This window comes from Corvus brachyrhynchos, unplaced genomic scaffold, assembly GCF_000691975.1.
Source record: "Corvus brachyrhynchos isolate BGI_N302 unplaced genomic scaffold, ASM69197v1 scaffold467, whole genome shotgun sequence".
NCBI lineage: Eukaryota > Metazoa > Chordata > Aves > Passeriformes > Corvidae > Corvus > Corvus brachyrhynchos.
The window spans coordinates 2,257,188-2,277,560 of NW_008239309.1; the positions used below are offsets into that span (position 1 = coordinate 2,257,188).

The 20,373-nt window shown below is 39.9% G+C and overlaps 1 protein-coding gene across 1 annotated transcript in view; it reads left to right on the forward strand.

Moving 5' to 3' along the window:
* DOCK8 (dedicator of cytokinesis 8) overlaps nt 1-17,390 on the forward strand; it is a 78,670-nt gene extending 61,280 nt beyond the window's left edge. The window contains exons 37-48 of the mRNA XM_008638643.2: nt 9-161; nt 1,220-1,378; nt 2,146-2,246; nt 2,682-2,874; nt 7,417-7,560; nt 8,411-8,542; nt 10,155-10,289; nt 11,254-11,490; nt 12,132-12,275; nt 13,321-13,427; nt 14,271-14,438; nt 15,046-17,390. Of these exons, the coding sequence (XP_008636865.1) occupies nt 9-161; nt 1,220-1,378; nt 2,146-2,246; nt 2,682-2,874; nt 7,417-7,560; nt 8,411-8,542; nt 10,155-10,289; nt 11,254-11,490; nt 12,132-12,275; nt 13,321-13,427; nt 14,271-14,438; nt 15,046-15,109 (1,737 nt within the window). The 3' untranslated portion in view covers nt 15,110-17,390. The remainder of the gene's footprint in view (nt 1-8; nt 162-1,219; nt 1,379-2,145; nt 2,247-2,681; nt 2,875-7,416; nt 7,561-8,410; nt 8,543-10,154; nt 10,290-11,253; nt 11,491-12,131; nt 12,276-13,320; nt 13,428-14,270; nt 14,439-15,045) is intronic.
* Nucleotides 17,391-20,373: the final 2,983 nt, after the last annotated feature.

Sequence of the window (20,373 nt, forward strand, 5' to 3'; positions counted from 1 at the left end):
TCCCTTAGTTTGGAGATTTGCTGTTTGAAGAGGAGGTTGAACAGTGTGCCGACCTGTGTCAAAGAGTTCTCCATCACTGCAGCAGCAGCATAGATATTACACGGACTCAAGCCTGTGCCACTCTTTATCTCCTCATGAGATACAGCTTCAGCTCTACCAGTGTAAGATTTTGAGAGTAGCAGTATATTTTGTGCCACCTTTCTTGTGATCAGTCGAAACAAAGACTGAAGTTGCGACAGCAAATAGTATGCATCTGCAGATAGTCACCTGGTCTGCTGTTTCACATTGAGCCAAGAGAAGTGCTAGAAGTGTAGGGGGAAAGTAGCTTTAATTATTGTTCACTGCTTTGATTAGGGAAACGTGATTTTTTTCCTGCAACATGTGTAAATGCACCTTCAGATGGAGCAACAGTAGGCCTCTGATAGCAAAGACTGTACAATGCATAAGCAATACTCTTCACATTGTCTTTTTTTTTTCATTCCTGCATCAGAACTACTCAGTTTAGTTCTATTCTAATGCAATTGCAACCTCAGTAGAACTCATGTATACTTGTATTAATGGGAATTCTTCACCAGCTCCTTGGTGTTAGGACTAGACTCTGATTTTTACCACACACATGGAGCAAAATACATACATTATGCATGTAGATTCATAATGTTCTAGCAGAAAAGGACATGCATTAGCCTTTTGGATAGCATCTGATCTTGCACAAAATTTCTTTCACTAGTTACTGCTTTAAAAGCCTTGGATATGTAAAAAGCATAAGCTTTGCAGAAAGAAAATACACTGCAGACACACCATGAGCTGATGGGTGCAGTGCATCATCAGTTGAAGCTCCCAGAGGTCTTTTGCTTCCCAGATTTGTTTCCAGAATGTTTTTCCAGTCATGCTTCTTCATCTATTCCTCTGTGTGGTGTGATCTACACGGCCACTGGCCTGTGCAAAAGGGGAATGGGGAGCTTCTGGCTTTCCCTGTCTCAAGCATGCGTACATATTTCAAGGAACATTCTAGCCCCAAAGTACACACATGTCAGAACTAGGGATCTTTGGTTTAAGTGGGTAAAACATGATTAGGTTTGATGCACCGGAAGCCACTTATGTGAGCAGTGAGTCTATTGCACTCAATCTGGTCAGGAGAAAATGGGTTTAGTTTATAGAGGATATGTGAACTGCAGTGCAGCCATCATTCTTTCATGTCTTTGGTTTTTTCTTCTGGAAGAATTTTTCAAGAGTGAAGATGCAGGTGACCATGTCACTAGCTTCTCTGGTTGGAAAATCACCTGAGTTTAATGAGGAATTCCTCCGACGATCCTTGCGAACCATCCTGGCCTATGCAGAGGAAGATACGGATATGCAGGCCACTCCATTTCCCATTCAGGTTCAATCTTTTATGGCATCTATGGCTTTTATCAAGAGCTTTAACGTAGGAATGTGCTTGAAGCAAGTTCTAGATCTTGGTCTTCTAAAGCAATGAAAATAAGGATGCGGACATTATTGCATGAGTTTATGTCTAGCACAACAATAAGTGGGGAAGAACTGGATGACATAATTCCATAAAATAAACTCTTAAGAATTTCCCCTGAAATCACATTACAGGAGAATCATCTCTTGGTTTTGAGTACACTTTTCTCCTAGATCCCAGCAGGAACTGAGCCCTCTAAGAGTTTTCCAAGATGAAATTTGATTCATGATATTTTCAGACAAGTATCATCAGGGAAACTTCTCTCTCTTTGCCAACTCGTAAGGTGTCAGCAGCAATAATAGAAAATATTTCAGACAATTGTTAAATGCTTTGCTAAAATTCTTAGAGTAACTCAGGTTGTGCTGAAAATTTACAAAAACATTTGGTTTCAGATCAAAGATCAATTAAAGCTGAACTCCATTAGCACATTTGATTTTTTTTCTTTCAGAAATAAATAGATCAAAGGATTTCAGCTCATTTCGATTAATTAAAACGTGTGTGTAATATTTACTATGTCAGCAGTCTTTGCCACATTGCACAGAGCTGAAAAAAAAATCCTGACATTTTCTTTGGGTAAAAGAGGCTTAAAGGGAGTAACATCATCAGGTGCAGATGCTGTTATTTTTCCAAAATGGAAAAAATAAACACCTGACAATTGCACATTGATCTTTGTATTGCTTCAGGTAGAGGAGCTGCTGTGTAATCTGAACAGCATCCTGTCAGATACGGTGAAAATGAGGGAATTTCAGGAAGATCCAGAGATGCTGATGGACCTCATGTACAGGTGAAACCATTTAGAATTGCTACTGAGAAAATTCTGCAGTGAGGTGAGCTGAACTATGCATTTTAGGGACAAGCTGTGACAATCTGTTCTACTTGTGTACATTCCCTCTTTAGCACAGTTGATCTGTCACCAGGGTCCCAGGCTGCAGTAGTGAGCACATTGCAGGGGAGCCTTTGGGAGGTGGATGTAGATTTGGGCAAGGATAAGAGTCAGGAACACTGAAAAGTCTTGGATGCAGTAGTTTTACTTTCCTCATAGCCCCTGTGTCTCCTCCCCACCACTGCCTAACCATTTCTTTTGCTTTGTGTTTAATGAATCATACAGAATAAAGACAGATATGTCTTCTTCCATTCAACCGAGGTGAAGAATTATAAGGGTATTTTTTGTTACTCGAGAAGTGGTCATTCACTCCTGCTTTCTGGCCTGTGTTGTTAGAATTGCAAAAGGATATCAGACATCGCCGGACTTGAGGCTGACTTGGCTGCAGAACATGGCAGAGAAGCACACCAAGAGGAAGAGCTACACAGAAGCAGCCATGTGCCTGGTCCATGCTGCAGCACTGGTGGCAGAGTACCTGAGCATGCTTGAGGATCGGAACTATCTCCCTGTGGGCAGTGTCAGTTTTCAGGTAAAAGGCATGAGGCAGTTCTGGTGTGTGTGTTTGTTCTTGTGCTAAGCAAAGCAGAGCATGTATGGGGCCGAAGTGACAATGGCAGTCTCTAGCTTCTATTTCCAGCAGTTTGATACTGTAATCTCTTATTTGCTAAGTAGAACCCCTCTGTTTTCTAGGCCCTTTTCTAGGGCTGCTACTTATCAACTGTGACAGATGCATCTTTCAAACTTCTTTCTCATAATCTAGATAATTGGAGCTGCTCAGTTCTTTCAGGTATGTTCTCCAGTCCTTTGACTGCCCTCAAGTTACTAACCAAACCTTTTTGATTGAAGAGTAACACAATCACCACAGTCAATCCAGTACATCCACGTCAAGTAAAAATGTCCTGTAAATTCTTTCAGTGTGGGAGGTAGCTCTCAGATTATCTCTCTGGAGACTTCACTGGTTATTTTGGCGTTGTTGAGCTCTTTACTCAGTAATACACTGATCTTTTCCAGACAGTTTTCTTGGGTTTTGTTTTTCACCTTATGTTTCTACATCACATAGATGAGAGCATAACTCTTTGTGGTTAAAGGTAGACATTTTTAAATGCAGATATATATATACTTCGTTTATCAGATTACACAGTTTTGGATACCCTTACCTGAACTGACTTCATATGCCAATTCAGTGATTTTAGTGCTTCTTTTCTCCACATTATTAAAAATAGAAATGGCCAAACCCTTAATTTATTACCATGTGTTGATAATTCCTCTTTTATCATTATTCCCTGAGACTAGTGGACTGTTGGCTGCAATGATTAAAGTAAATTTGAATAATTTCAACTAATTAGTGGAAATATTTTGTAGGATTGCCTTAGATGTTCTATAGACATCGACTGTTTAGACATTATTACCTTCATTAGATTGTAATCCCTGTTTTTCAGAAAGTATCAGGCTTGTACAATCTGGTGTTGATTCCGGCTAAGTAGAATACCTTTAAGGTTTTCTTCAGTAATTTTGTATCAGTATTTCCACCACTTTGTCCTGCTGCAGTCTGATAAACCTAACACTATCTCCTCACCTTGTACACTTGTAAAAAATATATGATCCCCAAAGCATATTTCATCTTCTGGAACTTCCCCAGTTTTCTAAAACATATGGCAGCTCAGTATTCACTGCTTGAATATACTTTTGTTTAGCTTTTTGACCTGTTGACCACATTTTATTTTCAAAGTGAGTTTGAAATACCTAACACAACATTTGGTGCAGTCATCTTCCCTTGATATAACCATACCACTTGGGTTTTTTTCCGTTCAAAATAGTGAACGTGAACACGATTGAACCACTTGGCATTTTGCATTGAATTTAGTTTGTTGGGCATTAGTATTTGCAATTCCACCTTAACAATTAAGTGATGGACAAGTGTTTATTCTTGATTTTCTTCCATATCAAGACAGCTGTATATACTCTTTTTAATGGCTAAACTTCTGGTCATGGATTTATACTTCTGCCATTTTGCATCCCTTATCAGTTTTTTATACCATCAAACTTCTTGCTTCCATGCATTACTTCTATTTACTTCTTTTGTATGTTAGATTCTATCATTATTTAGATATAAGTGAAATCTGCATTCCCTTCCCAATGTCATCTTGCTCCCAGGCTGCCTTGAGTGCTTGTAAGCTCACACACTTGACCCTAATGTAATTCCTCCCTCCATTGCTCCTAGATTATGCAGATTGCTATAAATGGATATGTTTTCATTTATTTTAGAGAATTTAAATCTATTCTACAAGGCACTAGGCAAGCGAAAACTTAGGACTTTAAAAGCAGCAAATCAATTTCTCTCATCAAAATGCTTGTGTAAATACATGTTTGCCAAAGAAACAGTTGCCCCATAGGAGAGAGGTAATAAAATGCCCCAATGACGAGAACCCAATTACACAACTCTTTATCTGACAGCACAATTTTGAATTTCAGTTTACTCAATAACAGTAATTAACTATAATAACCCTTTGCATTTTTACATAGGCTTTCAAGAAAAGGTTTCCCATTCTTTACAAACAGGTTTATGTTTTGTAGCACCTGTGAAGGTCTTACTCAGATTACCCTTTCAAAAGAGGGAAACACAATGCAGACTGGCTTGGCTTTACCTGTAGTTACAGGTCCCACTCACTGACTCTTTCTGTGACCATTTCTTCATTTGGCTCAGATGTGAGATCAACTAATATTGGTGATATGCATTTAGTTGTGGAATTGAGGGTGATAATAATGTGAATAAAAATATTATTCTGGATGAGCGGAAGTATTATCTCCTTTTTACAGATGAGTAAAATGAGTCAGCAAAGGATCAAATCAGTTCTGATTTTGATCTTCTGCCGTGAGTCTGTCAGCATCCCGAAAACTGACTCAGTAGAGCAACACTTTTCCTTATACAGTAGCAGACAAAGTGCTTCCCTCTATGCAATCAAAACTATCCCTCAAAATCAGAATGGGGTCACCTGCAGTGGATTTCCCTTTGAGCTCAATTTGTTTTTACACTAAATCCACTTTACAAGCGGTAAAGCAGAGCTAGTGAGAGTATGAACTGCATAGGGACTGCCTTTAAAGCCACTTTATATTAACACAGACAAGTACTTAGTGTATGTGTCTACCTGCTGAAGCACAGGGCTCAGCAGCAGCCTAATTTGCCTGGGCTGTTGGGGGATCGAGGTTGCAGGCTACCCTGGCCTTATTTAACATGGGTATAAAGGCTGGGGGGTCATAGGGGTTTTTGAACTGACACAAGTATTTCTTGTCCGTAATGAAAACTAGTCTTGTGAAATTCAAAATAATTGCTGATAAAATACATGGTGATTTATGTATTGCCTTTATTATACAAGGGATATGTAAAATTCTTCAGTATGAAAGGTGGATCAAGGCTAAAGTTGATCTTTGCAAAAGATCACGCAAGCCCCAGGAGTATGTCATGCAGGCTCTCTCCTACTAGAGTGCATGGACTGTTAAACATGGAAGTACATTCCTGACATAAGTTTTTAGAGGCTTAAAGGTGGAGAAGGAGTAATTGGTGTCTGTGACTTTCTCATTACTTTCGTATGTAAATCACTTCCCTGGACTCTTTTCTCTTTGCTACAAAAGGAGAATTACAAAAAAAAAATAAAGCCACCAGGCCACCAGAGTCACATGAAAACAGTCTTAACAGTCTTTAGTGGGTACTGGTATAGAAAAGGAAAACTAGAAATTGAGCTGCATGGCTTGTGAGTTTCTGGAGGTATGTGACAGTGAACCTAATTCTGGTTGAAGTCACTCTCTTCAGTAAGACTGGTCAGTAAAAAGTGGCATAGATGTGCTAAATGTGCTATAGTTTTCCTTCTGGCCAAGATTCATATGTATTCTTAACTCCTGTGAATGCTCTTCTGAGGCTGTGCTCACCCTTCCAGTAGAGCTGACACAATGTGCAGACTTAGGCAGTGTGATGGCAGCATGGTTGGAATAAATTTCACCCATGGAGAAATAAATACATCCACAAAGCCCAGGGGGGAAAGTCCAATGCTGCTAGTGGTATGTGGTGCCAATTTTTTATCTGAAATCTGATCAATAGTAACAGCCCTCAGTGTCTCTGCTACTTTATAAAGATGCCTTTAAGGAGTCAGCTAGCCAGCCAGCTGGCATCCATCCTCCACTCAGACAGATTGTCATTGCCAGTTTCTGCTGAAGTGAGACACTATGACACTAATTTAACTCCTTTTAATTAATAGAAAATCAAAGCTTAGCCTTTCTGCTGCTGTTGAAAGTTACATATGCCAGTCCCATACTGTATGTACACATATTTTGCTGGTTTTTTTCAGGTTTCTAAATATAAAAATTACAAAATTTTTAATGTATATGCCACCCGGTGTCATTTATTCAAAAGAGTCCTGAAGAACTGTAGATATGTTATTTCATGGTCTACTATCTCAAAAGAGTGACTTTATCTAGTTTGATTTAAATGCACAATGAGATCCATAACATTAACAAGAAACTGAGTAAATTCTGCAGGATTAAAATGTAATTTGGCAGACGATGAACCAAGAAGAAGCAATCAATTATTGCAGTTTTTAGAGTGATATTGTCTGAGTCCTACTTCTCCTCTGCTTGGAAAAGTCAAATAAAAACTTGAAAGTTCAATTTATTCAAGCAGGTGGCAGAAGGTCTGGAGTGCAGTTTGGAATTTCCCACAGCCAAGTGCCAGCAGCAGAAAGGGCCCTAGTAGTATTGGGGATTGAGCTCACTGCAGCTCCAGGGAAATCCAGCCACCAGAAAAGAGCCAGTTTGAGACCTACATGAGGTTATGCATTTTAAACCTGAGGCTAGAAAGAAAATTGATGATTCTTGCAGTGAAACTCCTGATTTCCCATTTATGGAGATTTATGATGTTACTTTCACTTCTAAAAAGAATGTAACTCTGTGTCCCCTGGTTGCACCTGAATAATCTCATTCCTCTTCTCATCATGTAAATATGTTGAAACCATTTCTTCTTCAATCTTTATGATGTACTGTTTATTTAAGTTTTTTATTTGTGTGCTCTGATGTATTTTAGAACATTTCATCCAATGTGCTGGAGGAATCTGCTGTTTCAGATGATGTTTTGTCTCCAGATGAAGATGGTATATGTTCTGGGAGGTATTTCTCAGAAAGTGGACTGGTAGGGCTGCTGGAACAAGCTGCAGAGCTCTTCAGCACGGTGAGTGAGGACCAGCATCACCAGGAGGGGATGGATAGTGAGCAGTCTGAGCCAGATCCACAGCTTCTTTTCCTGCACATGAGGAAACAATGTAGGACTGCTAACCCAGGCACTCCAGACCTGCCACACTCTAAATGACAAGAGGACATATTTTTGGCTGTCCAAGGACTATCTCAGTCAGATTGATTAATCTAGGCTTTTTCAGCCTAGCTCAGCCACATACCCACCTCTACTGTGCAGACCACAGGCAGCATCAACAGAAAGTGATTGTCTCAGGCAGGAACCAAGACTTTCAGTTGGTATTATCATGGGATAGTACATTTAAGAAAAAGATCTTACGTAAAGTATGTATTTTAGGAAGCATGTCAGAATTACTCTTATACTTTTTGACATCATACAGCCACCAGCCTCATAATCTACACTTACTATGTAAGGAGTCATGATTTAGCATCTCTAAAGATATCACTTGGGTTCCTTTTGTCCAGACACAGCTCTGGTTGCCTTGAACCATGCATGATAAACAAATCCATTTCCTGCTGCTAACCTGCATTTCTAGTTCTTCTAGCCCTGAGGCAGAAACCAGGGCTTTATGCAGGAATTTGGGCTTGAGAGCCCAACAGATCAGAGATCCAAATTACATCCAGTTCATTATCTGCTGTTCAGAACTGCCCATTTACTATTACTAGTTTTTAGAATGGCAAAAGAAGCAACATAGCAGATTAACAGATGAGTCCCATAAATCCCCTTTTCAGCCAAGCCATTGATGGAGATCTAGTTTCTTTTCAGAGTGCATGAAGACTCATTTATTTTCTTCCTCTTTTTCCTTTTTTTTTTTTTTTAATGTTCAAAGGGAGGTTTGTATGAAACTGTGAATGAGGTGTACAAAATTGTCATCCCCATACTGGAAGCACATCGAGACTTCAGGAAGCTTACCTTGACACACAGCAAGCTACAGAAGGCCTTTGATAGCATTATTAATAAGGTACTTGTGAGGCAAGGCACTGCTAGCAAGACACATTGCTGGGTTGCACCATTTGTTTAAGACTGGTGTTAATAAAACTGTTCATGTGTGTACTGGGTTTGTGTGGACAGGTTTTGGCAGTGGAGGGGGAGGGTTAAAATGGTGATGTCAATGAGAAGCTGCTAGAAACTTCATGCATGGCCAACAGAGCCAATGCCAGCTGCTGGCTGAGGCTGGCCAAGGCTGAGCCCATCAGTGACAGTGGCAGCACCTCTGGGGTAATGTATTTAAGAAGGGAAAAAAAGTAATTGGCCACATGTAATTGTGCTCAGAAAAGAGAAGAGTGGAAAATATGTGAGAGCAGCAGCTCTGCAGACACCAAGGTCAGTGGAGAAGGAGGGGCAGGAGGTGCTACAGGTGCCAGAGCAGAGAATCCCCTGCAGCCCATGGTGCAGACCATGGTGAGACAGCTGTGCCCCTGCAGCCCATGGAGATCCACGGAGGAGCAGAGATCTGCCTGCAGCCCATGCAGAACCCCATGGCAGAGCAGGTGGATGCCTGGAAGGAGGCTGTGACCCCATGGGAATCTCACACTGCAGCAGGGAGGAACCGCAGGCTGGAGCAGGGGAAGGCCTCTCCCTGAGCAGTGGTAGAAACGTGTGATGAACTGACCATAACACCCATTTCCCATCTCCCCGCACCACCGGGAGAGAAGTGGTAGAGCCTAAGAAGGAGAAAGGGAGAAAGGTGTTTTTAAAATTTGTTTTACTTCTCGTTATCCTGTTTTGAGTTTGATTGGTAATGAATACAATTAGTTTTCCTAAGTCATGTGTGTTTTGCCCATGATGGTAACCAATTTATGATTACTCCCTATCCTTGTGTCAACTCATGAACCTTTCATTGTCTGTCTCCTATCCAGTTGCAGGGAGGGGGTAATAGAGAGGCTTTGGTGGGCACCTGGCATCCTGCCATGATCAACCCACCAGAATTTGAAATGGTTCCATTTCCTTTTTCAAACAAAAGCTTCCATCTGCTTTCATCTACCTACATAGCCCTACAGTGTAAAAAGGCTCTCCATAAAAAAAAAGCAGAGATGAATATAAAATGGGTTTAGCTGAACATGTCTGTGTCCACCTTGCCACATCTGTTTAACAAAAATAACTTTATTGTCAATTCACTAGTTTTTTCAGTTATAAAACAGAAGAAATATGAAAACCCATCTAAATTCTTAGCACTCATACTGTCCCTTCTCTTTCTTCAGAAGAACCTTATTGCTGAGCCTAGTCAGTTTCAAATTCTTATCAATTTTCATTGCAAAATTGCAAAATTTAAATTTTGTTACATGTCCGCAATGGAATTAAAAAATAGTAAGGTATTTTGTTTTGTGAAACCCCCTTCACGGTCAGCTTAAATTTTAAGTTAGATTTCAGTCAAATGTCCACTTAGTTTGTATGCTTTCTTTCCTGTGCTTCTAATCCATCAGCACTGATGATATATAGAAGTGGCTTTGAAATGGGGAAAATGTAGGACTCGTGGGTTTTCTTATACATCAGTTGGGGGAAAAAAGGGATCCAAATACTACCATGTCATACATAAAGCAATTGTGAATTTCCTCTTTCTTTTTATCAATTAGGGTCAAAAACGAATGTTTGGAACTTACTTCCGTGTTGGTTTCTATGGATCCAAATTTGGAGACTTGGATGAACAGGAATTTGTTTATAAGGAGCCTGCAATTACAAAACTCCCTGAGATTTCTCACAGATTAGAGGTGAGGAAAACCATGTTAATGTGATCTCAAATGTTATACTTTTCAATGAACCCACACAGTCCAAATAGTATTATTGCTATATAAAAAAATTTTTAAATTGCTATTAAAAAACTGATTTGTACCATATTTGTACCATATTATAAAATAACCATGCACAAGGTTATTTCCTTGGTGCATATCCTTTCCACAGTATCCCTTTTTAAAGCATAATTATCTAAGTGATCCATTTTCTTGAGGCTATGTCTCTTACCAGCAGGCCTGTAATACACTGAATGATTTTGAGCATGCCAGATATTTGCTTTGGTATCTTTTCAGCTTTTTTTATAGAATTGCTGTGTTCCCTTCTGAATTTTTTACCTCGAGTTCTGTGATTGTCTGAGCAACTCACAGTGATCGTTGTCAGAAGATGCCTTACCCTGGCCAGCTGTGGTTTGTGGAGCAGTATACTGACTGTACAAAGCCCAGAAATCATCGTGGTTGTCACTCCTCTCTCCTAGAATTGCATTAGCATTGCATTAAGAACTAAAAACATTTTGGGATGATTCTGTTTCTTTTCTGGGAATTTTTTGTCACACAAGAGAGAGAAGGAGAGGAAGTCCCGCTTGCAACTTTTATGCTCAAACAGTACAGCACTAAAAGAAGCCATCCAGCATCGTGTCTCTGTGTCCAGGGGTATTAAAGTCTCTGTGACAGGCTTAGCATGGTAGCTTGTCACAGAGTATGGAAATCAGAACTTCTGATCTCTGGTCCCTGCCCTCGTTCTGTTCCCCAGGGTTAAGCTGTGCCCTTCTAGATGCAAGTTTTGTCAGCTCTGAATAAGAAAAGGATCCCTGAAGGATTTTCAGCTCTGTGCATTTCCAGACCATCCTTAGCCAATGTGTACTATGGGATAGTTCACATGCGCCACTCCTTTTACATTCCTTGGGTTGTATAGCACTGTAATGGCTCTTCCCTCTTTTCTTAGGCATACATACAAATTACCTTTGTGGAGCCATATTTTGATGAGTATGAGATGAAGGACAGAGTTACCTACTTTGAAAAGAACTTCAACATCTGTCGGTTCATGTACACTACACCTTTCACCATGGATGGGCGCCCCAGAGGAGAGCTTAGTGAGCAATACAAGAGGAACACCATCCTAACCACAATGCATGCTTTCCCCTACATCAAAACTAGAATCAGTGTCATCCAAAGAGAAGAGGTAATTTGGTTTTGAAGACACATCTAATTTCTCAAGGACTGAAGGAGTCTCTGGGTGGGAAGATTTCCAAATTTATGCGTGGCATAAATATAAAAAAAAAGGATGCTGGATTTCTCAGATGTGGCCCTTGTTAACAGGAGTATCACAGAAGGGACAGACAAGGCAAGATAGAGATTTACTATGGAGAAGGGAGGATAGCCAATGTACATTCTTCTTTTGACCTCCTAACTTTAATGCTGTGTAGGAGGATGTGTGGGGCTCTGTTTTTAGCTGTACTTCTAGCTGATAAAGTAGAAGTAGGCTAGAGTACAGTCAGAGATTGGGCTCAGGGCTTGCTTAGAGACAGGGGAGCTTTATACTGTAGGAAGTGAAACACCATTTCAGGCATGAATTGAGTCACTTAGAATAGTAATGAATTTATGTGAACAGGAGGTCTGAGTCACACCCTGTTCTTGCAAATGATAAGAGCTTTGGATCTGATGCACCATCTACCAAGATGACAGTTAGATTGAACAGTGTTCCTGGGTTTCACAGCCACTGCTTTTGAAACAGGAGAATGACAGTGATATTGTCAGATTTAAAACAGGTCAGCTGCATGCATTATTTAGGTAATGAACCATCTTTTCTTCCATATTCCTTAGTTTATTTTAACCCCAATTGAAGTTGCTATTGAAGATATGCGTAAAAAAACACAGGAGCTAACTGCAGCCACCAACCAAGAACCACCAGATGCCAAAATGCTCCAGATGGTCTTGCAGGGCTCAGTTGGGGCCACTGTAAATCAGGTAAGGGATCCAAATAAGCCAGATGAAGTGATTCTGCATACTTTTCTCATTGTGCATTCTTTTTTGCTCCTATTTCTTGCACTGAAAGAAGTACATCTAGTCAGACACATTTAGTTACTGTGTGTATTTAAACTTCATCCCTTGATATTTAGTCATTGTATGCTGTTCATTAGCTATGCTTTTGGTGAGAGTAGTCATGGGAAGCACTGTCCTGGCTGTAGGTGCAGAAACTCACAGAAGCCTTGTGAATGCGTTCAAGGATTTTTCATTTCTAACCTGCTAGCCATCTCAGCCATTCTGTTCATTCCAGATGTATCCTTGGGGAATGGGAATAATAATAACAATTCTCCTGTAGAACCACCACAAATTCAGTTTCACTGAAATTAAGTCAATACATGAAGTCAAGACCTGAGTGCCCCAAAAGAAAGCTGAGATGCAATAGGTATAACATAAATACACAAACTGAAAAAAAAGGCCTAGGAAATTTAAAAAATTGAAAATGGAAGGATGAAGCCATGTGGCTGAGAAAAAACTTGATGATATGCACAACTTCACAGAGCTTGGGATTTTTTGATGAAAGCCTAAATACTCTCAGTTTCTTCAGATTCTTCATCAGCCAAAGCATCGAGTCTGAAATAATGTGTCATCATAAGCTTTGGAGAGAGTGATCTTTTTTGGCACTGGGCTTATTGCCTAAAGGCCTTGTAATACCACACACAGGAGCTGTGTTTCTGTAATATAACCAGGTTTGTCACTAGAGCTGTCCCAGCTCCTCTCTGCTGAGCAGAATTTGTTCCCTTTGTTGTGGAACTGGAGGAGGAATAACAACAGGAGAGGATAAGATATGATGGGCAAAAATTCTGCTTGCCGAAGGAAACATCGTGGGGGAAAGGGAGCTAAAAACCATCCCGTTATGGTATCTGTGCACAGATTTATTTTCTTCTGTAATTCCACTAATGAAATAACAAACAGCTTTAAACAAACGTGTGGTCTGTTTTCAGTCTAAGCAGGTGGTTTTGACATTTTCCTGTGTTATTTCTATAAGGGACCACTAGAGGTAGCGCAAGTGTTCCTGGCTGAAATTCCCGCAGACCCCAGACTTTATCGACATCACAACAAGCTGAGGCTGTGCTTCAAAGAGTTTATAATGAGGTCAGTAAAACAAAATTGAAATGCTGAATTGCATCAATACATTCAATATTAGCAATAATGCAATGCAAATATAACTGAGGAATTATGCAAGTTAGCATCATAAATTCTGGCATCTCCTGCTTCAGACACTTGGACCAGCCTTCTTAATCTCTGCTTCATGTGAATGCCTAGGTGGGCATTGCATCTCAAAAGGAAGAAACACTTTAACAATTTAAACTAATAATGCATAAATTAAGATCTTCCATTTGTTTTATCTTCTAACGTCTTATTGAAATCAAGCATTTCAGACTATTGCCTTGATTTCATTTTTAATAAAAAGACATTCTTATGTAGAAAGCCATTCATAAGAAAACCTTATCTGTCAAGCAGACACAGTGGTAGTGGCAGACACATGTCCTGTTTATAAATCTCAACAAGCATATTCACATATGAAGATACTCATCTCCTTAGTCAAAAGTATCCTCCTTGGTGAAGGGTAAATTTGAGTTAAATAAAAGCAAGTCTTCTGCAGAAGATACAGCTTCTAATTTCTGCTATTGCCAATTTATCTGTTTATACAGTAAGTAGGCAGCTAGCTCAGTATTCTGCAGTCATGAAATTTATTTTTTATTAGCTCGCTCATGCTTTCCTAATATCTAAAAAATATCATCTCAATTTATGTACTTGGAAAAGACAGAGCTTTCTTACTAGTTCATTATCACTTTAGTCTTGACAAGTTACCAGAGGAATGCCTAGACCAAAGGAACTGGATTCTTGTCCATGCAAATCACCTAACACAAAGTGAATGAGTTTAACAGAAGTGGATTATATTTATCATGTCTTTTTTTCTTTCCTTTTGCCTAGGTGTGGTGAAGCAGTGGAGAAAAACAAGCACCTTATTACTGCTGACCAGAGGGAGTATCATCAGGAGCTCAAAAGAAACTACACGAAACTGAAGGAGAACCTTAGGCCCATGATTGAGAGGAAGATTCCAGAGCTGTACAAACCGGTAGTGAAAGTCCACAGCACAAGGTATAGTTAGGGCAGGGTTATCTGTTGTGGCCATACAAAAATATGCTATTTTTTTGCAAGGAAGAAAGGGAGTTTTACTGGCAGCTAAACCCAAGCCAGAATATACACTGCCCTCTCCATTGCTGATTAAAGAAATCTGCTGACTTCCACTGGAGATAATTGTAGGGTTAGCTGTGTTTCTCAAGCTCCACATTCCAGGGGTAGAGGATTTTTGTAATTTTAATGCATCATTAGATAAGACTTCCACCTCACCCTAACAAAGTTCCTGGAAACATCTTGTGATTTCTTCAACCTTTGAAGCCAGGAATGAGATAGAACAAGTATGGCACCATGTGGTCTTAAGCAGCATGGACTGAGTTGTCCTTTCACTACAGGAAACATAATCCTTTTCAGTCACGTGACTGAGACAGAAGAGTCTAATGTTCTTTGCTTATGAATATATGCTTCTTCACAACGCCACTGTGCCCGGTGTGGGGTGGGAGGAGAAGAAGAAATGACCACTCTGACCTGCTGACATAGAGCATGTTTCAGCTCCTTTTCACAAGACTGATATTTTTTTGATTGTTTTTCATTTGCCAACTTTATTTATTAATCTATTTCATTTCAGGGAGTCTTTTCGTAACCACAGTTTTAGGAAATATGATGCCCAGACTTCTTCCCAAAGCACCTAAGAACTAGCTGCTTCAGCCAAGGAAGAGCTTCATGCTGCAAGAAAGAAGTGACGGAGTATTTATTCTACATCTATGAAATCAGAAATCTGTCACAAGACAACATGTGCGCTTTCTGGATAGCATGCAGAAGAGCATTTACACAAGATCACTGAATGAAAACTAGGGGATAATTCCTAATCAAGCACATATCATGAAGGCTTGGAAAGGAAGGGGATGCTTTTTAGATACTTTTGTATATATTGTACAACAATCACCTAATGCAGAGGGGGGGGACCTTAGAGTGGTCAGTGGCATGAAGTCAGTCATGACTAGGTAACAGACAGAACTTCACATGGCTTGGTTGAGGTGAATCCAAATAGCATGTCTAAGGAATAACGACAAATTCTGTGTTTTTATGGTCCTTTTCCAAGACAGCATTTATCCACGTGCTTTTGGCAATGAAGCACATTCTGCAAGTTAATCACATGCTTAAATATTGTCTTAATGAGGAGGGACATGGTCACCTGCTCAGTGTTTGCTGTGCTAGCGCTCTAGGAAAGGGTAATTTCCTCAGTTTCTGAACAGATCTCTGTCATGGTCCTTAACTGCATGGAGTTCTGCACAAGTTTTCTCAACCAAAGCATGAAAATCAAGAAGTAGTAATAAATAGTTCTTACAGATCTTCTAAATTTTTTTCTAAGTATAGGGACATGCATTATAGCGACTTGACATGCAGTTAGTAATCTGTGACATATGTAGCAGAGCTAACAAGTAATAGTTTAAAAAGAAGATGCTAAGCTATGACTGATTCTTTATTACATAAAGCTCTTATGTAGATAATTTTATCCAAAATTAACTACAGAAGCTCACAATGGGGATTTCCTGCAAATCACTTGGCTAAGGCTTTACTGCTGCTTAAGCGAAATTAGTGCATAATTTATGATACCTAGTACTTGGTATTTTTTGAGTCCTCAGCAAACATCCTACTAAATAACCTTTACAGCACCTCTCTGAAGTACGGAAATGTTATCACAATTTTGCAGATGAGGATGCGGAGAGAGAGGATAAATTAGGACTTTGGCACTCATTTTGGACTTTTGGAACTCCTTCCGTGAGGCAGTGGAAGAGCTACAATTTTTATTGTAACTATGCTTACCACATAATGTTAGTATTTTGAAACAAAGATCCACGAAAACGTCTTACATATTACTTCTTCTATGCCACCTCTTCAATGTTTTGGAAATTATACTTTAATGTTGATTAAAGCAACCAATTCCATTTGCCCAAGCACTGAATTTAATGTTAAAATTCAAGGAAATTTTTTCCTTTGTACTTCATTTTAAAAAGTTACAGTGAACTTTCTCAGAGCTGATGCCATATGTTTCTAAAGGCAAGGCCTCTTCGCTCCAAAAGTGTAAGGGAGATTGAGGCTGTTGGCTTTTAGTGGAAACATTTTGACTTTTTACAGTCACCTGCAGCCTTGCCGTTTGATAATATGAATATTCCAAGCGCTTCCTTGATACTTGTATCATATTTTCAATGTGCTTTGTAGAAGATCCGCATGGATGATCAAACAAGATGAGATGTGGAAGTAGGTGAAATAAACCCTGTAGTTACACAGAACTTGGGAGTGTAAGAAAATAATTTCCTTCCTCACTCATTGTATTATTAAATGAAATAATCAGGAATAAGTACTCCCTGATTTTGAAGTGAACACATCCAAAGTACATAAGCAAATGGTGTAAAAAACTCAAAGCAAAAGATGCCTCTATGTCAAGGTGGCTTCTCTATATTCAAGTTGCTCTGAAACAATTCTAGATTGAAAAGATTACTAATTTCCCAAAGTTCTGAAGCTATGAGATCTCTGCCTATCAGAACCTAGCCCCTTATCTGTTGTTTTTAACTGCTAGTTGAGGATAAAGGTCAGAATACTGTCATCTATCAACCCCACAATTCAACCTCGCTGTTTACAAGATACTTATCCTTTACAGCCTAACCAACAGAAACCTCAGGTAAACAAAACCCCTTACAGGTGTACAATAAACTAGTAATGAAGTAATGAACTGGTTCCTTGAATTGAAGTAATACTCAGGATAATATGAATACTGATGGACTCTTCACTCCCATTTTACAAGCTGAGCACCTTGCAATCAGATGGCCAGTCTTGCCCCCAGTTTGCATTTCACGTCCCTTGTAAATGGAACGTGGCTTGTACATTTCTTTCAAGAGCTGAACTATGTGAAGCAAACTTTCTATCTTAGGATATTCCATTTTGCAATAAAGCAACTGTTAAAACAGCGTATTTCGAAGTGCCTTTGTGTTGCATCTTATACCTCAATAGAATAAAGCTGGAAAGAAAATTTCAGTAGGAACAACATTTTCTAATAGAAGCAACATTCAGCAAAAAATATAAAGATTTGGGCAGAGGATGTGTTTGTCTGTCTTTAGGACAAATTGTCCCTGTTGCAGGGATTACAAGCAACAAGTTGCTTCCCAGCTTCTGTTTTTCATTCAGTGTTATGTGAAAAATGTCAGTGGGAAGCTCAGTGACAGTAGTGCCTTCACTGCTTCCTCTGGGCTGTAGCTGTAGAGCAGAAATATGCCTGATTCCTGAACTCACCATCTGGGTGATTTAAGACTAGGGAAAGTTTTGTGTGTCCAGACTAGGTAGGTCCAGGGCTAAACTGCTGAGGCTGTCAAAGGGGAACCAGCAGGTGAGCACTACACCATCCTAGACATTTGGCTGGGAATTCACCAGAGCTCCTTCACTCCTTGCATTTACCACCAGCAAGCACCAGCTTTTAGGAGCACGGTGCTGAATTTGGCACAGGAATCCTCTAGCTCAGGAGTTGACCACGTCAGCCACGCCCTGTCCTGCGGCAGCACACAGGTGGCAAGGCAGTGACCAGCAGCCTCAGGTCTGCGCACAGCCCCGCTGCCACAGGAGAGCACGCCCGATCCAGACCGGGTGTCAGCACACACTTGCACATCAGGCAGATGTAAGGAGTCCGTGCTGGCTATGAGAAGGCAGCAATAATGCCTGGAAGTACAAATGTCAGCGCGTTTTGAAAACATTTGAACGTTGAGGTAGCTGCTTTTGGTCAGCACTACAAATCCTACATGGGCAGCCCTAATGCTGGATTTCCTGGTTTGCAGAACAGCATCTATACAGGGAGCACACCTTTCATGCTACTTGAAAGAAACCATGACATGGAGAGGTGATGGACTGAACAGGCACAGCTATGAGTAGGAGTAGCCACACTTGTGCCAGCTACAGAGAAAAGCAGTGTTGTCACTTAAAATTGGCAGGTCTGGGTTACTTGACCTCTCCTGGGAAGCTGAATGCTTTCTCATTATGTTTCCCACCAATTGTGAAGGCTTGGAAAAGCAAAAGCAAACCTTTAAACTCTTTTTTTGTTGTTTTTCTTTTTGTCTGTTGGAAGTATCATTGCCTCAAATATTTCAAAAAGGGCAATTAAAGCTTAGCAGACGGCCTGACACAGAGCCAGCTAGGATGCTTTCAGGTGTTTCAATCTCTCAAAGCAATGGTTCTTATGAAAATAATACTGTTTTACTGGAGTTTACTGCACTACAGTGCTGATGCCTTCTGGTAGAGGGGAACACATACAAGCAGTGTTCATAGGGTGTTGCCTTTAGTGCTGAATTTGGGAGTGGGGTAGTTTGGGGAGTTGCTTGGCTGACTATGTTCTAACCATCTTTTAAATGGGTTAAACAGAGTGATTAAAAAATAACCAAGTGGTCTTGAATAAGGCATCTCAGGTTGGGTAATGCTCCAGTCTAATCAGTGCACTGAAAGGAGAAGCGGCCCCCATGGGAAAAGTCCTTTTTGATTACATGAATACAGACAATGCACTCTCACAGTAGAACCCAGTGTTTTGGAAAGTTACAGTACATTTTGGCATTCATTGAGCACTTCACATAGTGTATTGAATATTTTTCTGTGACTCCTTATGTTCTTACTGAGGGATTGGTTTAAATTACTCATTTTCATTACAAACCAGACTGTTTTGCAAGTGTTCAAGAATTAAAAAACTAACCTTGAAGAAGTTTTTTGCAAACAATGTTGTCCCTCAATATTGGTCAGTCAAAAATCCTGAAAATATCAAACTAAGTGTTTAGCTGATCAAACCAAACAAACTAAAACCCTGAAGATGCTCAATAGTAACTTTTATCAGAATAATTTAGAAAGCCTTGAACATTTTGTTCAGCTTGGCTGTTCTAAGCAATTTGATGCTTTGCACCCCTCAAAACAAAATTTTCTCCTTAGAAAAAAAAAAAATTGAATTTTACTTTTTTTTTTAAGTTTCCCTTAATGGATTTAAAAGATACCTAAATCACTAGACACCTTTTTTCTGTGTTCATTTAGGACTATGTCTTGTTCCAGAAAAAAGGTTCTTCACTATCAGGCTCTATTCATGGAGTATTTCTAAACATGCAACTATTAATAGGATGCAAATTACAAAAGGAAATTAAATAACCAAAGGGACAAGGTGTTCCAGCTGGATGGCAAGAGGACTATGTCTTGTGCATTTAATAAACACCTGCAAAACAACTGGAAGGGAAGATTTCCTATCACACATTTCTGATTTCCCCAAATGTGAACATCTGTGCAAATTTCTTTTCCCCAAGAAGAGCTCAGTGGAAAAAAACAAACCAACAAACAAACAAATGCAAGCTTAGCATTGCTGATACATCTAGAATTTGAAAGTGCCAGAAAGCTATCTTAAAACCTTAAGAACCTCAAGCAAACAACTGTTTCTGGACTTAATACATAGTGAAGAAAGGAAGTATGGACAATACCCCGTCCCTTCCTTTATTTGCGGGTCAGCTTTTAGAGAGATGAACAGTCCCTTCTCAGGTATCAAAGAAAGGCTGGAAGTGCTCCAAAGGAGTGTGCTCCTTTTTGAGTTAAGGCATAAAATCCCAGGCTCAAATCTAAACCCTTGAGGAGGCATTTTTCCCAGGGGAAGAAAATGAAGGGGAAGGGAAGGGGAAGGGGAAAGGGAAGGGGAAGGGGAATGGGCTGATAGCAAGAACAACGTTACAAAAATTAAGTTGCTAGCACTTGCCTCAGAGGCTGGAGATTTCTTGGCAGCCTGGAAGGATGGCATCTTCACTGTACTTCATACTGCCAGCTTTTAACATTGGGAGAATAATATTGAATCAACAGTGTCTAAAAGATTTCAAAGAGGTTGGTTTATGTAAGAGGCTTCAACCATTGATTGAATTAGGAAGAGCAAAACTCCTGTTCTCTGTGGCAGGGG